This window comes from Arachis stenosperma, chromosome 6 (assembly GCF_014773155.1).
Source record: "Arachis stenosperma cultivar V10309 chromosome 6, arast.V10309.gnm1.PFL2, whole genome shotgun sequence".
In the NCBI taxonomy this organism is placed as follows: domain Eukaryota; kingdom Viridiplantae; phylum Streptophyta; class Magnoliopsida; order Fabales; family Fabaceae; genus Arachis; species Arachis stenosperma.
The window spans coordinates 20,706,704-20,722,679 of record NC_080382.1 but is presented as its reverse complement, the minus strand read 5'-3'; the positions used below and the strand labels follow the sequence as shown (position 1 = coordinate 20,722,679).

The 15,976-nt window shown below is 42.2% G+C and overlaps 2 protein-coding genes across 2 annotated transcripts; both read left to right on the top strand.

Moving 5' to 3' along the window:
- The first annotated feature begins 366 nt into the window (after positions 1–366).
- On the top strand, positions 367–3,025 carry LOC130935904 (uncharacterized). The gene is made up of 3 exons (XM_057865819.1): positions 367–1,120; positions 1,204–2,376; positions 2,474–3,025. Exons 1-3 carry the CDS (start codon positions 428–430, stop codon positions 2,747–2,749), a joined length of 2,142 nt encoding a protein of 713 aa, XP_057721802.1. The 5' UTR covers positions 367–427; the 3' UTR covers positions 2,750–3,025.
- A 105-nt stretch (positions 3,026–3,130) lies between these two features.
- LOC130933849 (AAA-ATPase At5g17760-like) lies at positions 3,131–15,433 on the top strand. The gene is made up of 5 exons (XM_057863455.1): positions 3,131–3,189; positions 3,340–3,365; positions 4,633–4,704; positions 4,949–5,242; positions 15,057–15,433. Exons 1-5 carry the CDS (start codon positions 3,131–3,133, stop codon positions 15,431–15,433), a joined length of 828 nt encoding a protein of 275 aa, XP_057719438.1.
- The last annotated feature ends 543 nt before the right edge of the window (positions 15,434–15,976 follow it).

The window sequence follows — 15,976 nt, the reverse complement described above, 5'->3', positions numbered from 1 at the left end:
CGCCCTTCCCTGGGCTCCTTGTCGCCGGCGACAGGAGCAACTCGTCGGGTCGTCGTCACTCGTCGTCTTCTGATTTCGGACCTCGCCATCGCCGTGGACCGTAGTCCGTTGGTGAGTCCCTGCATCGTCGCTTCCCCTGTTCTATCTTTTCCAGATTTTTCTTCTCCTTGTATTTTGAGATGATGTTGAATTGCTAATCAATTAATTTACTTTGTTTTTGATCTAAATGTTGCTGTAAATCATGAATGATGTAAGATTTTCTGAATTTGATGCTAATAACATGAGCTAACTTTTGGGTTGATGAAAATCATCACTGAGTTAAATTTGGAGCTAAATTTTTTGTTGATGAAATGCGGAATTCGCAAATCCAATTCCAATTTTCGGATCCCTAATCGTATCATATTCTATCTCCTCATTCGACGCCGCCATGAACAACGATGATCGGGAATTGTTGAACCCGGAAACGATGCTGTCAATCCCACTGAAGAAGACTGATCCGGTGGAGCTGTACCTGCCGTTACGTAAGTTGGTAGCCTCAAAATACTCGGAGAGCGATGCACAAAAAGTTGAAAGCATTCTCGAAACCCTAAACAAATGCCGGTGGGACATGGTGGAGCGTAGAGCGGACCTCTCCCTTCCCATGCAACGTGACTGCCTCATCCACTACTTCAAATGCCTTTCCATGGTTGAGCCACTCTTCACCTCTATCTCTTCCGACGCCGACCCCATTCTCTTTGTCTGGTACGACGCCTTCAAACCTGACCATCGAGATGGGGTCTCCTCACAGCTTAACGGCATCCAATTGGAGAAGGCCGCTGTTCTCTTCAACCTCGGAGCCATCTACAGCCAGATTGCTGCCTCTTGCGACCGTACCACCGCCCTTGGCCGTCACCTTGCAATGGAAGCCTTCAAAGTTGCCGCCAATTTCTTCCGCAAACTCCTGCAATTTTTTGCCAAGCACGTGGTCTACGCCACCCTCGATTTAACTTTCCTCTTCGCCGAGTTTCTGCACCTCCTCTTCTCCGCTCAGGCTTCCGAGCTCGAATTACACGAACTCCTCAACAAAAACGACGCCGGTTACGCTTTCCAACAACACCGATGTGCCCTAGCGTTTATATCGGTCAGTCTTCACTCTTGATTGATGATTTTACACTTATTTTTCATTCTAATGATGATGAATTGATGATGATGATGATGATGTAGGTTTATAATCTTTATCGTAGAGCGTATCCAATGATAAAGAATGATTTGGCTGCACGGAAACATTTGCGCTCTTTTGACCGAACCTGGTTAACTCGTCTTAAACAGAAGCTGGCATTCTTATACGCGGAGGCTCGTCAGAGGGAATCATCCATCCTACCCCAATCCGAACGACCTCATGTTTGTTCAAGGGTCGAATCTTGTGCTCTTGATCATGATGCAGAATGTGTCACTGAGATATTAGTTAGAGGGATTTGCTCGAGGAAAACCCAGCTATACGACATACAAACCCGAATGTACGTTGACCTCATCCTCTCCGAGTACAATCCTTTCAAGATTATGAAGGATGGAAAGCTGGTGGCTTACCCTTGGGATATGCCTCCTCCTTATCCAACAGATTCGGCAATCCTCTCATCTTCGTTGTCTTCTTCGTCCTTCCTTCCTTTGAAGAAGACTGAGCTCTTGAATCTCTATGAGTCCTTTGGAAAGTTGGTGGCTTACCCATGGAATATACCTCCTCCTTATCCAACAGATTCGGCAATCCTCTCATCTTCGTTGTCTTCTTCGTCCTTGTCGGATATTCTTCGATTCCTTCCTTTGAAGAAGACTGAGCCCTTGAATCTCTATGAGTCCCTGCGCAGTTACTTTGTCCTCAAATACTCTGAGAGCGTGGCAAACAGAGTAGAAGGCCTTCTCCAAATGCTACACAAATTGCGCAATGAGATGCTGCGTGATGACCTTTCGCTACCCCTTCGCCGTGATTGCCTCATCCTTTATTTGAAATACCTTTGCATGATTGAGCCTTTCTTCCCTATGAATGTCTCACCCAACCCACCTATCTTTGTTTGGTACAATGCCATCATCCCTCATCAGCACTCTTCTCAGCATAACATCCATTTGGAGAAGGCCTCTGTTCTCTTCAACCTCGGATCCCTCTCCACCCGCATTGCTCTCTCCTGCGATCTCACCACCATCCATGGCCTTCGCCTTGCCATGGACGCCTTAAATGATGCTTCACGTTGGCTCTCTCGACTGACCGCATGTGAGTCTCGCCTGGCATCTGGCACGACTGACTTGTCAGAACACTACATCAATATGATAATCCATCAGTTTCCCGACTTGAAATCGAAGTTTCCTCGTCCCCAATCTGTTGAATCATCATCACCTAGATATCCTGTATGTATAATCATCTACCTTTTCAGTTGATCTTTTCTTAGTACAATTGATTGATGTCCATCTTGATTTGTTAAATTGTTTGATTGAGATGATGCAGGCCTTCTCAGCTTATAATCCGGTCAAATATGAGCTTTTTGCTTATGATCCAAGTGATGTCACTGAACAATTTCTTTTGGGGTATTGTAATGCTTACTCCATGGTTCAAGATTTATGTCAAGGACCCTTGCCATGGGAAACACCACCATGCTTGGACCTTCTCTCTGAGGTTAGCCCTGTCAAGATTAAGGATGGAAATCTTGTGGCCAATGCAACCTTAGAGGCACCAAATTCAGCATTGGAGAACATTACCGTTGAGAAAAGCTTTAGGACTTAACTTTTTTACTTTGTTGGTTGATGCTAGAACTTTGATCTCCTAGTTATTGCGGGTTATTGTTGCATATCCGTAAACTGAACTTATTCAGTGTTTCCAATTTCCATCAATGCCTAGGAATTTTAAACAAGCAAATAATATTGTTTCATTTAGAATGAACTTCTGCTTTGGAAAGATGTGAATGAACTTGTTTCCTCTTCAGAAAAGGATATCATCCACCAACTATATGTGAGAATGTTATGATGCCATTGCTTGGTTCTAAGTATGTTGGTGCTGGAGTATGTATCACATAAATGTAATAGTTGCTCCAGCATTGTTTGTTTCATTGTTTAGTTTTTGTTTCTTTCAGTACTACACTCTGACTAATTTTACTGTTGAAAAAAAATGGGTTTTGCTAGTAACAAGAGTTTCTATGATACTGTGGTTAATTATGGCATGAGAAAGTTAATGACTAGGGATATCTTAATACAGTGTTTTGATATTTTGTTAGGTGCATGTTTTGGTGTCTAGGAAATTCCTTGAATCAATTGAGAAGATTGTTATTAGCCAACGTCCTGTGTTTTTGGTAAACAATGTGATTTTGGTCTTCTTAGGTCTGATCATTCTGTGTTCCCTCATGGTACTGGTTTTTTTTTTCTCCCCTGTTTCGGTTAACTTGTTGAAAAGAAAAAAAAATGAAGTATTAGAATTTAGAACAATGGTTTAAATGGAACAGATTATTTAGAACAATGGTTTAGTATTAGAATTAAAAAAAAAAAACTACTTTATTATAATGAACAATTTATAACAATTTGTATATTAAGATAATTATCTTGGTATATTTTCGTTTATATTAGATAACATTATGAAATTGATTTTTATTTTGGACGCATAGAAATTAATGTTCTTCTATTTCCCAATCATTTATCTCCTAAAACATTTTTGGTTGCACATTAATATAAAAGTCAAGGTTATTTTATGATTTCTGTAATTATAATTAAACTTAGGTATTAGAAAGTAGACAAGAGTAAGAGTAGGAGGAGAAAAAATCATTCATCTCAATTAATTAAAAAGGGTTTACCTCAGTTTAACAAGCAAATATTTTTCTTATTAATCCTTGCAAATTGTACTTCTAACTCTAATAGATGAAAAATGAAACATGAAATTTCATGAGACAATAATAAAAGCTAATTTTGATATACAAACTATTTTATATGACCATTCAATCATGTTTGTTCTTTTAAATAATTATTCACATATTGATTGTAAAAATGGTTATTTTTACTAATATAATAATATATAACTAGATGCACATAAAATTTATTTATACTCTCAGCATGTTAAAATTAAATTCCATAATAATTAATAAGCCATGGAAAATAAATTAAAAAGCAAAAAATCGAAAGTGGAACCTCAAATTACAAGTAGTTTTGACCTTCATTTTTGGATTATAGTATTACAACAACATTAAGTGAGGAGGAAGAACATCATCATCAAACTGAAGTTATTGAAATCTCAATATGCTGTCTCAAGAAGTTCCCTGCAGATTTGTTACTTCTTGATCCATTTTGTTGATAACTTCGTTTCTTTCTTGATGATCCATGTTCATACTTTGTTTATATAACAGCTCAATATTTTCTTGTCTAACTCGTAATATTCTTCCATTTAATTCAATCGATAAAATACACTTAAACAAAGATCAAATCACAACTAAACTAAGTATTCACTGTCAAGCATAACTTTAATCATTTTCCATATATGAACGTATAAATAACAGAATTAATGTACTTTTATAGTTTTATGTAGTTATAAATTATTTTTGCCTTTTTCTTTAGGAGGGGAAATCTTTTTTTATTGAAATGAATTCAGAATAGTAAAAAATTAAACCATTGATTATAATGGAACAGATTATTGGAACTCTATTGTTCTTAATCACCCTTCAACTTTTGATTCTATAGCAATGGAGCCAGAGATAAAAGGTATGATACAACTCTCTTTAATACCTTAAATTAGTCTCTCAAATTTTTTTGTCCTACATTTTAATATCTAACAAATTTTAGTTACCAAATTAGTCCATAAATTTTTATCTCGAGAATGAGACTAATTTGTTTAACAAAATAAAATGTGTTACTTTGGATATTATTATCAGAAATATGACTAATCTAATTCGAGAAACGATGTAGTAATGGGTTTGTATTGTATTACTGGGAATGTTGTTGGAAGATTTGAACTTGCTTTTTTTGGGGAGGAAAGAATATTATAAGAGAGTTGGGAAGGTTTGGAAAAGAGGATACCTTCTGTACGGACCACCAGGTACGGGGAAATCAAGCTTGATAGCTGCCATGGCTAACTATCTAAGGTTTGACTTGGATTTGGAAGAAGTGCAATGCAATTCAGATCTTAGGAAGTTGTTGATTGGGACAGGAAGCAAGTCAATTTTGGTCATTGAAGACATTGATTGCTCTGTTCAATTGCACAATAGGGAAGATGCTCATGGAACCAATGTCGATGATAAATGTTACGATGGATAACCGGAGATTAATGGATTGGATGGCGTTGGTTGGCCCAATCGTTTGAAAGAGGAGGCCTTCGAGTGGATCTGCACTTTGGGGGCCTCTGCCCGACTTGTGTGCGTGAAAGAATGGGGGGTGGTACCTGCAAAGACACTCCAATGCCTAAGTAAGCAAGAGTGTAAGCAGGTCTAGAGAGTATTGAGACTTAGAGATACCTGAGGGGTGTCAGGGTATTTATAGTGGTGAACCAATAACCACCGCTGAAGTAGTTCTGCCTTTTAAGGAGGATAACCGTTCCTTTATCTTAGGGAGGTTGAGATATGGCTCCTGGAAGTGGGTAGAGAGATTTTAGGGGCAGTTACTCATTTGAATGAGTGATTATCTGCCAGCTAATCTTCGTTCCCGACTTCTTTAGGGTTAGTCGTGATAGGAACCGACTTCATAGGGAGGAGGTCGGTACAAGGCGAAGCTCAACCTTTTTGGGTTGGGCCTTTTGTTGGGACCTGGGCCTTATCGTTGGGCCAGGGTATGAACAGTGCCCCTACTCGAGCCCAATTTCCTTTAAGATTTGGGTTCGAGTATTCTACTCGGGGTCGTAACCGACTTGTGAGGGAACCGACGTGATTCGTTTGCAACCGACGTGAATTTCCGTGACTTTTGATTTTTACAGTTACATCTAATCAAACGTCGCGTCCGTTAGGGGTGTGCGTAGGTATTAATTACCTTGGTAACGATGCATTCATTAATGACCGCTTCCATTTTTACCATTATGCCCCTAACGTGCTTATAAATGCTTCCCTCTTCCTTCGTTGTTTCGTTTCTTTGATTTTTCAAAAAAAAATTTTCCCTTTCATCTGTTCGTGGAATACTTTCGTATCTGTTCGCGGGGTACTCTTCGTTGAAGGCTTTCATCTTCCTCTACTTCGTTTCAGGCAAAGGTTGGTTCTTTCTTCCCTTTTATTAAGTGCTTCTGCATGCCTTTTATTTTCTTTGGAGAAGGAGAGGGTGACGTCGTAGGTTGTTTAGATTTCATGCCCCTTAGGGACTCTCGTTTTTTATTCTTTTTCCTTTTCCCTTTGTAGGTTTACATCGTACCCTAGGGAAAAAATGTCTTCTGTAGAAGTTCTTGCTCAGTAGGTTGATGTTACGGTCTTGGGGGAGGAACCCTTGGTCGATGCCGAGTTCATCACCAACCTTCGCACTCATCGCCATATTTGTACTTCTGAGGTGGATGAGTCGAAGTATGAATTGGTGGTCCCGGGTCTGGAAGACCGGATTTGTTTTGGGAGGGATACTGATGAGGCTCCTCATTTTTTCTATATGTATGAAAGCATGATTACCCGTTTGGGTGTTTTTCTTCCATTTTCTGATTTTGAAATAGCTGTTTTGCGTCACTGCCGAGTTGCTCCTACCCAACTTCACCCCAATTCTTGGGGTTTTCTGAAAATTTACCAGTTTATCAGCCACGCCTTAGATTTTCCGACCTCTTTGAGGATTTTCTTCTATTTTTCCATATGACCAAGCCCTTCAGTGGGTTAAATAACAAGCAACAATGGGTGTCTTTCCGAGCCATACAAGGTCGGAGAGTTTTCACCCTTTTTGATGAATCCTTACATGACTTTAAAAATTATTTTTTCAAAGTTCAAGGTGTAGAGGGTCACCACCCCTTTTTTCTGGATGAAAATTATGTTCCTCGCTTTCCTCTGTATTGGTTGGAGGCCTCCCCCTGCGAGAAATATGGTTTGGATGACTTGGATGAGGTGGAGGCAGCCATTGTGGGGTTCCTCCGAGAAGTGTGGGGGAGGGCCCCATATCTGGATACCAAAAAATTTCTCCAGGGGTCGCCGGCCTTTGTCCAGGCACAATTAGGTAGCCTTTATCTTTTATACTTTGTTTCTGACTTGTATCTTGTTTTTCCGACTTGTCTGAATTTTTTGGCTAATAATTGCTTTTACAGAGATGGCGAAGAAGAATTTCAGCGAATCTTACCAGAGAGTCCAGGAGGCCAGGGCAAGATCTCGCGCCAGGGCCGGCGGTGCCAGGGTAACTAGCTCCTTTCTTCCTCCTCCTCCTCCTCAAACTTTGGGGACCCCTTCTCGGCCTATTGTTATTTCCTCTTCGGCTTCTTCTCAGCCACCCCCTCCCCCTCGACCTTCTCCTGAGCCAGAGAAGAAGAAGCGTAAGACTTTAGAGTATTCCTCTTCTTTTGAAGGTGAGGCTAAGGTGGATGCACCTGCATTTGTTCGGAAACACATCTATCCCCATACCCGTATAGGTATGGATGATGTTTCTGTCCGGAACCACCTCACTATTCTGGCTCAGGAGAGTGTCAGGGCGGCGGCGGTGTGTACCAAGTTTCTTGATATTTTTGAGAAGACTCTTCTTAGCTCTCTGGGTTCAACTTCGAGGGTTGAAGAGTTTGAGAAAAGGCTTCTCATATATCAGAAACATGAGAAGGAGTTGAAGGAGGAGGTCGCTAAATTGAGGAAGGAGAGGGATGACCTTCGGGAGGAGGGGAGAAAGTTACAAGCCCAATGCAATATGGAGGAGGGCTTGAGGAAGAAGGCGCAGGAGAGTTATTCAAGCTTGTTCAAGGATCTCGTGGAGGTGAGGAAGGACTTGTTGAATTCTCGGACTGCTTATGCCGAGTTTGAGGACTCTATTGCTGAGGGAGCCGAGGAGGCTTGGAGGATTTTCAAGGAGCAAGTCGGCGTCCTTGCTCCCGATTTGGATCTCTTTCCTTTGGACCCTGACAAAATTGTTATTAATGGGGCCATTGTGTCTCCTCCCCGACCTGTATCTGAGTCCGAGTTGAAGACTCGGGGTCAGAGAATCATAGAGTCTCCTCTCCGTCCAGATAATGCTCCGAGTTCTTCCGAGACTCCCGAGACTTCTCTTCCAACTCCTGTAGGTGCCTCTCTCCCTGGTCCTGATGGTGCTTCGACTCCTCTTCCTGATTCTGGTGGTGATCCTACTACTCCCGGTGGTGATAGTTAAAAATTTTGTTGGCTATATAGGGGCCCGGCCTGTGGGTCCCCCCTTTTTTAAACTCTTTGTTGTTTATGGTGGTGGTGACTTGACTTTTTCTCTGGCCTTAAGGCCGTAAACAAAATATTTATAAATACCCTTTTTTGGATAAGGGTTTTATGTTTAACAAGGAAATACCCTTTTTTTGAATAAGGGTTTAAGTTACCTTTTGTGTGCATGCTTTTCTGTTTTTGTTTGGTACTTTAGAAAGTTTCTCCGACCTTTTGAAAAACCTTTTCTTTGGCTTGTCTGTCTTTATGAGCTTGACAGTCTTTTGTCCTTAGGTTTTTTCGATCTCTCTTTTCCACTATTCCTTTATACTCAACTTTGTGGTTTATTGAGCTTTTATGTCTTAGGTTATTTTTGCGATGCGTTTTTCTTCTACTCGGTTTTCGAATTACGGGTCGAAGTGTTTCCGAGCTTTTCTACTCGGGTTTTCATTTCGACTTATGAGTTAGAGTGTTTTCGAGTTTCTTACGATCAACTTATATAACCTCTTTACACCGACTTGTACCTCGTCGTTTTATCCTGACGACCATCTAGGTCGGTTCATGGGATTTTCACGTTTTGTCGAGCTTAAGTCGGCGCGTTTCGTAGAAAAGAAAATAAACGAGAAGGAATTTTTATGAGAGATAAATAAAAAAGATCTTTATTTATTGGGAAAGGTACTTTTTACTGCTACTAAGGACTTTTAACAACTTATTTCCCTTAGGCCCTACTATGATGCCTCGTTAAAAATCCTTCTCCAGAAAAAACCCTTTGATTTTGGGAAAAAATCATGAAGTTGGGAAAAGAGTACATCAGGGAGTAGAGTTCGCTTTTAACTGTAGTACCTTTTCATATTACAAGCATGCCACGACCTCGGTAACTCGGTGCCGTTCAGGTCGGTCACTTTATAATAACCTTTTCCTAAGACCTCATTGACTTTGTATGGTCCCTTCCAATTAGCAGCGAGTTTTCCTTCCCCTGATTTGTTGACTCTAATGTCGTTTCTGATCAAGACCAAGTCATTCGGGGCGAATGTTCTTCGAATGACTTTTTTGTTGTACCTTGTAGTCATCCTTTGCTTCAATGCTGCTTCTCTTATCTGGGCTTCTTCTCGGACTTCGGGGAGCAAATCGAGCTCCTCTTTGTGTCCCTGTATGTTCCCGATCTCGTCATGGAGAATCACCCTTGGGCTTTGTTCATTGATTTCTATTGGTATCATGGCTTCTACGCCATAGACTAGTCGGAAGGGCATTTCTCCAGTGGCGGATTGGGGGGTTGTCCTGTAAGCCCATAGCACTTGTGGGAGCTCCTCAGCCCAGGCTCCTTTTGCATCTTGTAGCCTTTTCTTCAGTCCTGCCAGTATGAATTTGTTGGCTGCCTCGACTTGTCCATTTGCCTGTGGATGTTCCATCGAGGTGAACTGGTGTTTGATCTTCATGCTGGCCACCAGGCTTCTGAAGGTAGAGTCGGTGAACTGTGTTCCGTTATCTGTAGTGATGGAGTATGGTATCCCATATCTTGTGATGATATTCTTGTAGAGGAACCTCCGACTTCTCTGGCCTGTGATGGAAGCTAATGGTTCTGCTTCTATCCATTTTGTGAAATAGTCTATTCCCACAATCAGGTATTTGACTTGCCCTGGGGCCTGGGGAAAAGGACCTAACAAGTCCATCCCCCATTTTGCAAAGGGCAATGGGGAAGTTATGCTGATTAGTTCCTCGGGGGGAGCTATGTGGAAATTTGCATGCATTTGGCATGGTTGACATTTTTTTACAAATTCCTGGGCATCTTTCTGCAAGGTCGGCCAATAAAATCCAGCTCGGATTACTTTCCTGGCTCGTGAACTTGCTCTGAGATGATTTCCGCAGATCCCACTATGAACTTCCTCTAATACCTCGGTGATTCTTGAGGTCGGTACGCACTTTAGCAATGGTGTTGATATCCCCCTTCTGTAGAGAATATTTTTCATCAAGGTGTAGTACTGTGCTTCCCTTCGGATTTTCTTAGCTTCTTTTTCCTCCTTGGGGAGGATGTCGAATTTCATGTATTCGACCAAGGGGTTCATCCATCCGAGGTTTAATCCGGTTACCTCAAGGATCACCTGCTTTTCCTCTGTCTTTTCCACGGAGGGTTCCTGGAGAGTTTCCTGGATCAGGCTTCTGTTATTCTCTCCCGGCTTGGTACTTGCTAACTTGGATAGAGCGTCTGCTCTGCTATTCAGATCCCGAGTTATATGTTTGACCTCGGTTTCTGCAAAGCGCCCTAGATGCTCCAGAGTTTTTTCCAAGTATTTCTTCATATTTGGGTCTTTTGCCTGATACTCTCCATTTATCTGGGATGTCACCACTTGTGAGTCGCTGTGTATCATCACTTTTGTTGCACCGACTTCTTCTGCCAGCTTTAATCCAGCGACAAGGCTTCATATTCTGCCTGATTATTTGAAGCTGTGAATTGAAATTTGAGGGAGACCTTTATTTGGGTTCCCCTTTCATCTACCAATATTATGCCGGCACCACTTCCTGCCTTGTTTGAGGATCCATCTACATAGAGTTCCCATGTAGTTGGCTTTTCCTCTTGGTCTCCTGCATACTCAGCTATGAAGTCGGCGAGGTATTGTGCTTTGATTGCTGTCCGAGTTTCGTACTTTAAGTCGAACTCGGAGAGCTCTATTGCCCACTGAACCATTCTCCCTGCAACATCCGTCTTTTGGAGGATTTGCTTCATGGGTTGGTTCGTGCGGACTTTTATGGTATGTGCTTGAAAGTAAGGCCGTAGCCTTCGTGAGACTATTACTAAGGAGTAGGCAAACTTCTCTAGTTTGTGGTACCTTAGCTCGGGGCCCTGTAGAACTTTGCTGATAAAATAGACTGGATGCTGTCCGACCTCGTCCTCCCTTATTAGGGCTGATGCGATGGCTTTATCTGCTACGGACAAGTAAAGGACGAGGTCCTCTCCGCCTATAGGTCGGGTTAGGATTGGTGGTTGGCTCAAGAACCTTTGAACTCCTGGAATGCCCCTTCGCATTCTGGAGTCCATTCGAACTGGCATCCCTTTCTTAATAGAGAAAACAGTGGAAGGGATTTCAGTGCTGATCCTGCCAAAAATCTGGAGAGGGCTGCAAGTCGGCCGTTCAGCTGCTGGACCTTTCTTAAGCAAGTCGGGCTCTTCATTTCCAGGATAGATTTACACTTATCGGGATTGGCTTCAATCCCTCTCTGTGTTAGCATAAAGCCCAGGAATTTTCCCGCCTCTACCGCGAAGGCACACTTTGCGAGATTTAGTCTCATCCCGTGTAGCCTTATGGTGTCAAAGACTTGTGAGAAGTCTGACAAGAGGTCGACTTCTTTCTTGGTTTTCACCAGCATGTCGTCAACGTATACTTCCATTAGACTCCCAAGGTGAGAGGCGAACATCTTATTCATCAACCTCTGATATGTGTCCCCTGCATTTTTCAATCCAAATGGCATGACCACGTAGCAGAAATTAGCTCTGGGCGTGATGAATGATGTCTTCTCTTGGTCTGGCTTATACATTGGGATTTGGTTATACCCCGAGTAGGCGTCCATGAACGACAAGTATTGATACTCCGAGCTGGAGTCTACTAGGGTATCAATACTTGGTAGTGGATAAGGGTCCTTGGGACATGCCTTATTTAAGTTGGTATAGTCGACGCACATTCTCCATTTGCCATTTTGTTTTTTGGCTAGCACTACATTGGCTAGCCATGTTGGGTACTTGACTTCTCTGATGAAGCCGGCTTTTAGGAGCGCCTGTACTTGTTCTTCTACTACTAGGGCTCGTTCTGGGCCGAGCTTGCGTCTTCTTTGTTGTACAGGTCGGGACCCCGGGTAGACCGAGAGCTTGTGGGACATGAGCTCGGGGTCTATCCCAGGCATATCGGAGGCCTTCCAGGCAAAGAGGTCGGAGTTGTCTCTTAGGAGCTTAGTCAATCCCTGTTTTAGGGTTTCCCCTAGGTTGGCTCCTATGTGAGTATTTTTTCCTTCCTCTTTGCCGACCTATATCTCCTTGGTTTTTTCTCCCGGTTGTGGTCGCATCTCTTCTCTAGCCCTTGCACCACCGAGCTCTATTGTGTGAACTTCTCTGCCTTTTCCTCTCAGGTTTAGGCTTTCATTGTAGCATTTCCTTACCAATTTCTGATCTCCCCTTACCGTTGCTATCCCCGCTGAGGTCGGGAATTTCATACAAAGGTGGGGAGTGGATACCACCACTCCGAGTCGATTAAGGGTAGCTCTGTCGATTAAAGCATTATATGCTGACCCTACATCGATGACTATGAAGTCTACACTCAGAGTTTTGGATTTTTCCCCTTTTCCAAAGGTAGTGTGTAAGGGTAGAAATTCTAGTGGTTTTATTGGTGTGTCGCCTAGTCCGTACAAGGTGTCGGGGTAGGCTCTTAATTCTTTCTCATCCAACCCTAGTTTGTCAAAAGCGGGCTTGAAAAAGATGTTCGCTGAACTCCCTTGATCTACTAGGGTTCTGTGGAGATGGGCATTGGCTAGGATCATAGTGATTACTACTGGGTCATCGTGCCCAGGAATTATTCCTTGCCCATCTTCTCTTGTGAATGAAATGGTGGGGAGGTCGGATGATTCTTCTCCGACCTGGTAGACTCGCTTGAGGTGTCTTTTGCGAGAAGACTTGGTGAGTCCCCCTCCCGCGAATCCCCCTGAGATCATATGGATATGTCTCTCCGGAGTCTGCGGTGGTGGATCTCTTCTATCCATATCGTCTCGCTTTCTCTTCCCATGACTGTCCGACCTTTCTATGAGATATCTGTCAAGCCGACCTTCTCTAGCCAGCTTTTCTATCACATTTTTAAGATCGTAACAGTCATTTGTGGAGTGACCATATATTTTATGGTACTCACAGTAGTCGCTGCGGCTCCCTCCTTTTTTATTTTTAATGGGTCTGGGAGGTGGCAGCCTTTCAGTATTGCAAATTTCTCTGTATACATCCACTATAGAAACCTTTAGAGGAGTATAAGAGTGATATTTCCTTGGTCTATTGAGACCGAGCTCTTCCTTTTTCCTGGGCTCCCTCTCCCTCTCTTTTGTTGAGGGAAGGTATCCGGGTCGCCAACTCGGATCTCTCAGCTTAGCATTTTCCTCCATGTTGATGTACCTTTCAGCTCTTTCCTGTACATCACTTAAAGAGATGGGGTGTCTTTTGGATATGGACTGTGAGAAGGGACCTTCTCTAAGCCCATTGACTAACCCCATTATGACTGCCTCAGTGGACAGGTCTTGGATCTCTAAACATGCTTTGTTGAACCTTTCCATATAGGCTCGTAAGGATTCTCCGACCTCCTGTTTTATTCCCAGGAGGCTTGGTGCATGTTTCACTTTGTCTTTCTGGATAGAGAACCTCATCAAAAACTTCCTTGAGAGGTCTTCAAAACTGGTGACCGACCTCGGGGGGAGGCTGTCGAACCACTTCATCGCTGCTTTCGATAGGGTATTCGGGAAAGCTTTGCATCGCGTAGCGTCGGAAGCATCAGCCAGGTACATCCGACTTTTGAAATTGCTTAAGTGATGCTTTGGATCCGTGGTTCCGTCATAGAGGTCCATATTGGGCTTTTGAAGTTCCTCGGAACCTTTGCCCTTATGATGTCCTCGCTGAAAGGATCCTCCCCTCCTATGGGCGGCTCTTCTCGTTCGTCGCGGGAGTTCCGGCCTTTGAGGGAGGATTCCAACTTCAAGAGTTTTCTTTCTAACTCTTTTCGTCGTTCCATCTCCTCTTTTAGGCTCTTTTTCGTTTCCCTTTGTCGCTCCCGTTCCTGTTCCAACTGCTCTAGGCGACTTTGGTGGACATGGACTAATCCCATGAGTTCAGTTGCATGGGATGATCCATCTCTTTCCGATTCGCGCCCTTCTGAGGAGTTCACCTTCGGATTTTTGACTCTAGAGGTACCCTCTCTATGCTGATCGTTAGTTCCCTGGTGGAGGGTCGGGTCTGCATCGTTGTTTCCTGTATCCAGATTTTCTTGTTCAGAATCTGATTCCACATGACCCTCTTCGGGGGATCTGTCCGCCATCACTGGCTGATCTCTCGGTTCTCCGGCAATGGCGCCAATGTTACGATGGGTAACCGGAGATTAATGGATTGGATGGCATTGGTTGGCCCAATCGTTTGAAAGAAGAGGCCTTCGAGTGGATCTGCACTTTGGGGGCCTCCGCCCGACTTGTGTGCGTGAAAGAATGGGGGGTGGTACCTGCAAAGACACTCCAATGCCTAAGTCAGCAAGAGTGTAAGCAGGTCTAGAGAGTATTGAGACTTAGAGATACCTGAGGGGTATCAGGGTATTTATAGTGGTGAACCAATAACCACCGCTGAAGTAGTTCCGCCTTTTAAGGTGGATAACCGTTCCTTTATCTTAGGGAGGTTGAGATATGGCTCCTGGAAGTGGATAGAGAGATTTTAGGGGCAGTTACTCATTTGAATGAGTGATTATCTGCCAGCTAATCTTCGTTCCCGACTTCTTTAGGGTTAGTCGTGATAGGAACCGACTTCATAGGGAGGAGGTCGGTACAAGGCGAAGCTCAACCTTTTTGGGTTGGGCCTATTGTTGGGACCTGGGCCTTATCGTTGGGCCAGTGTGTGAACAATAAGGTAAACTTTTTTTTATTCAAATATAACATTTGAATCCCACTTTGTTTAAAATTCCTCACTTTTGGCACCTTATATATCATTAAAATGTGACTCCTTATTCTACTGAAGCATGCAAAACATAAGCATCATGTGATGAAATTTTATGATTTTAATTATGTATGTATATATGTTAGTTCTAATTAAGGTTACTCTGTCGGGGCTACTAAATTTCATTGATGGATTGTGGTCGAGTTGTGGAGAAGAAAGAATAGTGATATGCACAACAAATGACAAAGAACGTCTTGACCCTGCATTGTTGAGACCTGGTAGAATGGACTTGCACATTCACATGTCATATTGCTCTTTCACTGCTTTCAAGACACTGGCTTCTAACTACTTAAGAATTCAGAACCATCATCATCCTATGTTTGATGACATACAAGGTTTGTTGGACAAGGTTAATGCAACACCTGCTGAGGTTGTAGGAGAGTTGATGAAGAGTGAAAATGTGAACATTGCACTCAAAGGCCTCATCAACTTCCTCCAAAGCAAGCACAATACTTCCAAATAATTATAGTTATTAAACGCAAACCAGTGATTACCTCAGGAAAGTTAACATGTTATTGATAAAGCAAAACAATGGCTATAGCATGACCTCTTTAGCATGAATTTCCCTCTTTTTTTTTTAATTTTCTATATATAATTTCCTTATTAAACACAGGATTAAGTTTGCTTAATTTGATTTCTCTGAGATGAGATTTGCAAAGTAAAAATATGATTTATTATCTTTAAATCATTTTCAAAACACTCAAATAAAAGTTTATAATCCAAGAAGTTATTTTTCTCTATAAATTTATTTACCTCAAAAGAGATAAACCCAATTTTACTTACGAAAATATAAAAATTTATTAGAAAAAATAGATAAAACAATACATTTATTTATGCAGATATATAATAATTATATAATAACTCATTTTTAATGTACAGTAACTTTTATACAATCCTTTACTATTATGTTTTAAATTTCTAATATATTCAATGTGATTTGATTGGCAAAATCTGTATGCAAAAAATGTTTTAAGATATATCTATACAGTGAAAACTGGAATACAAT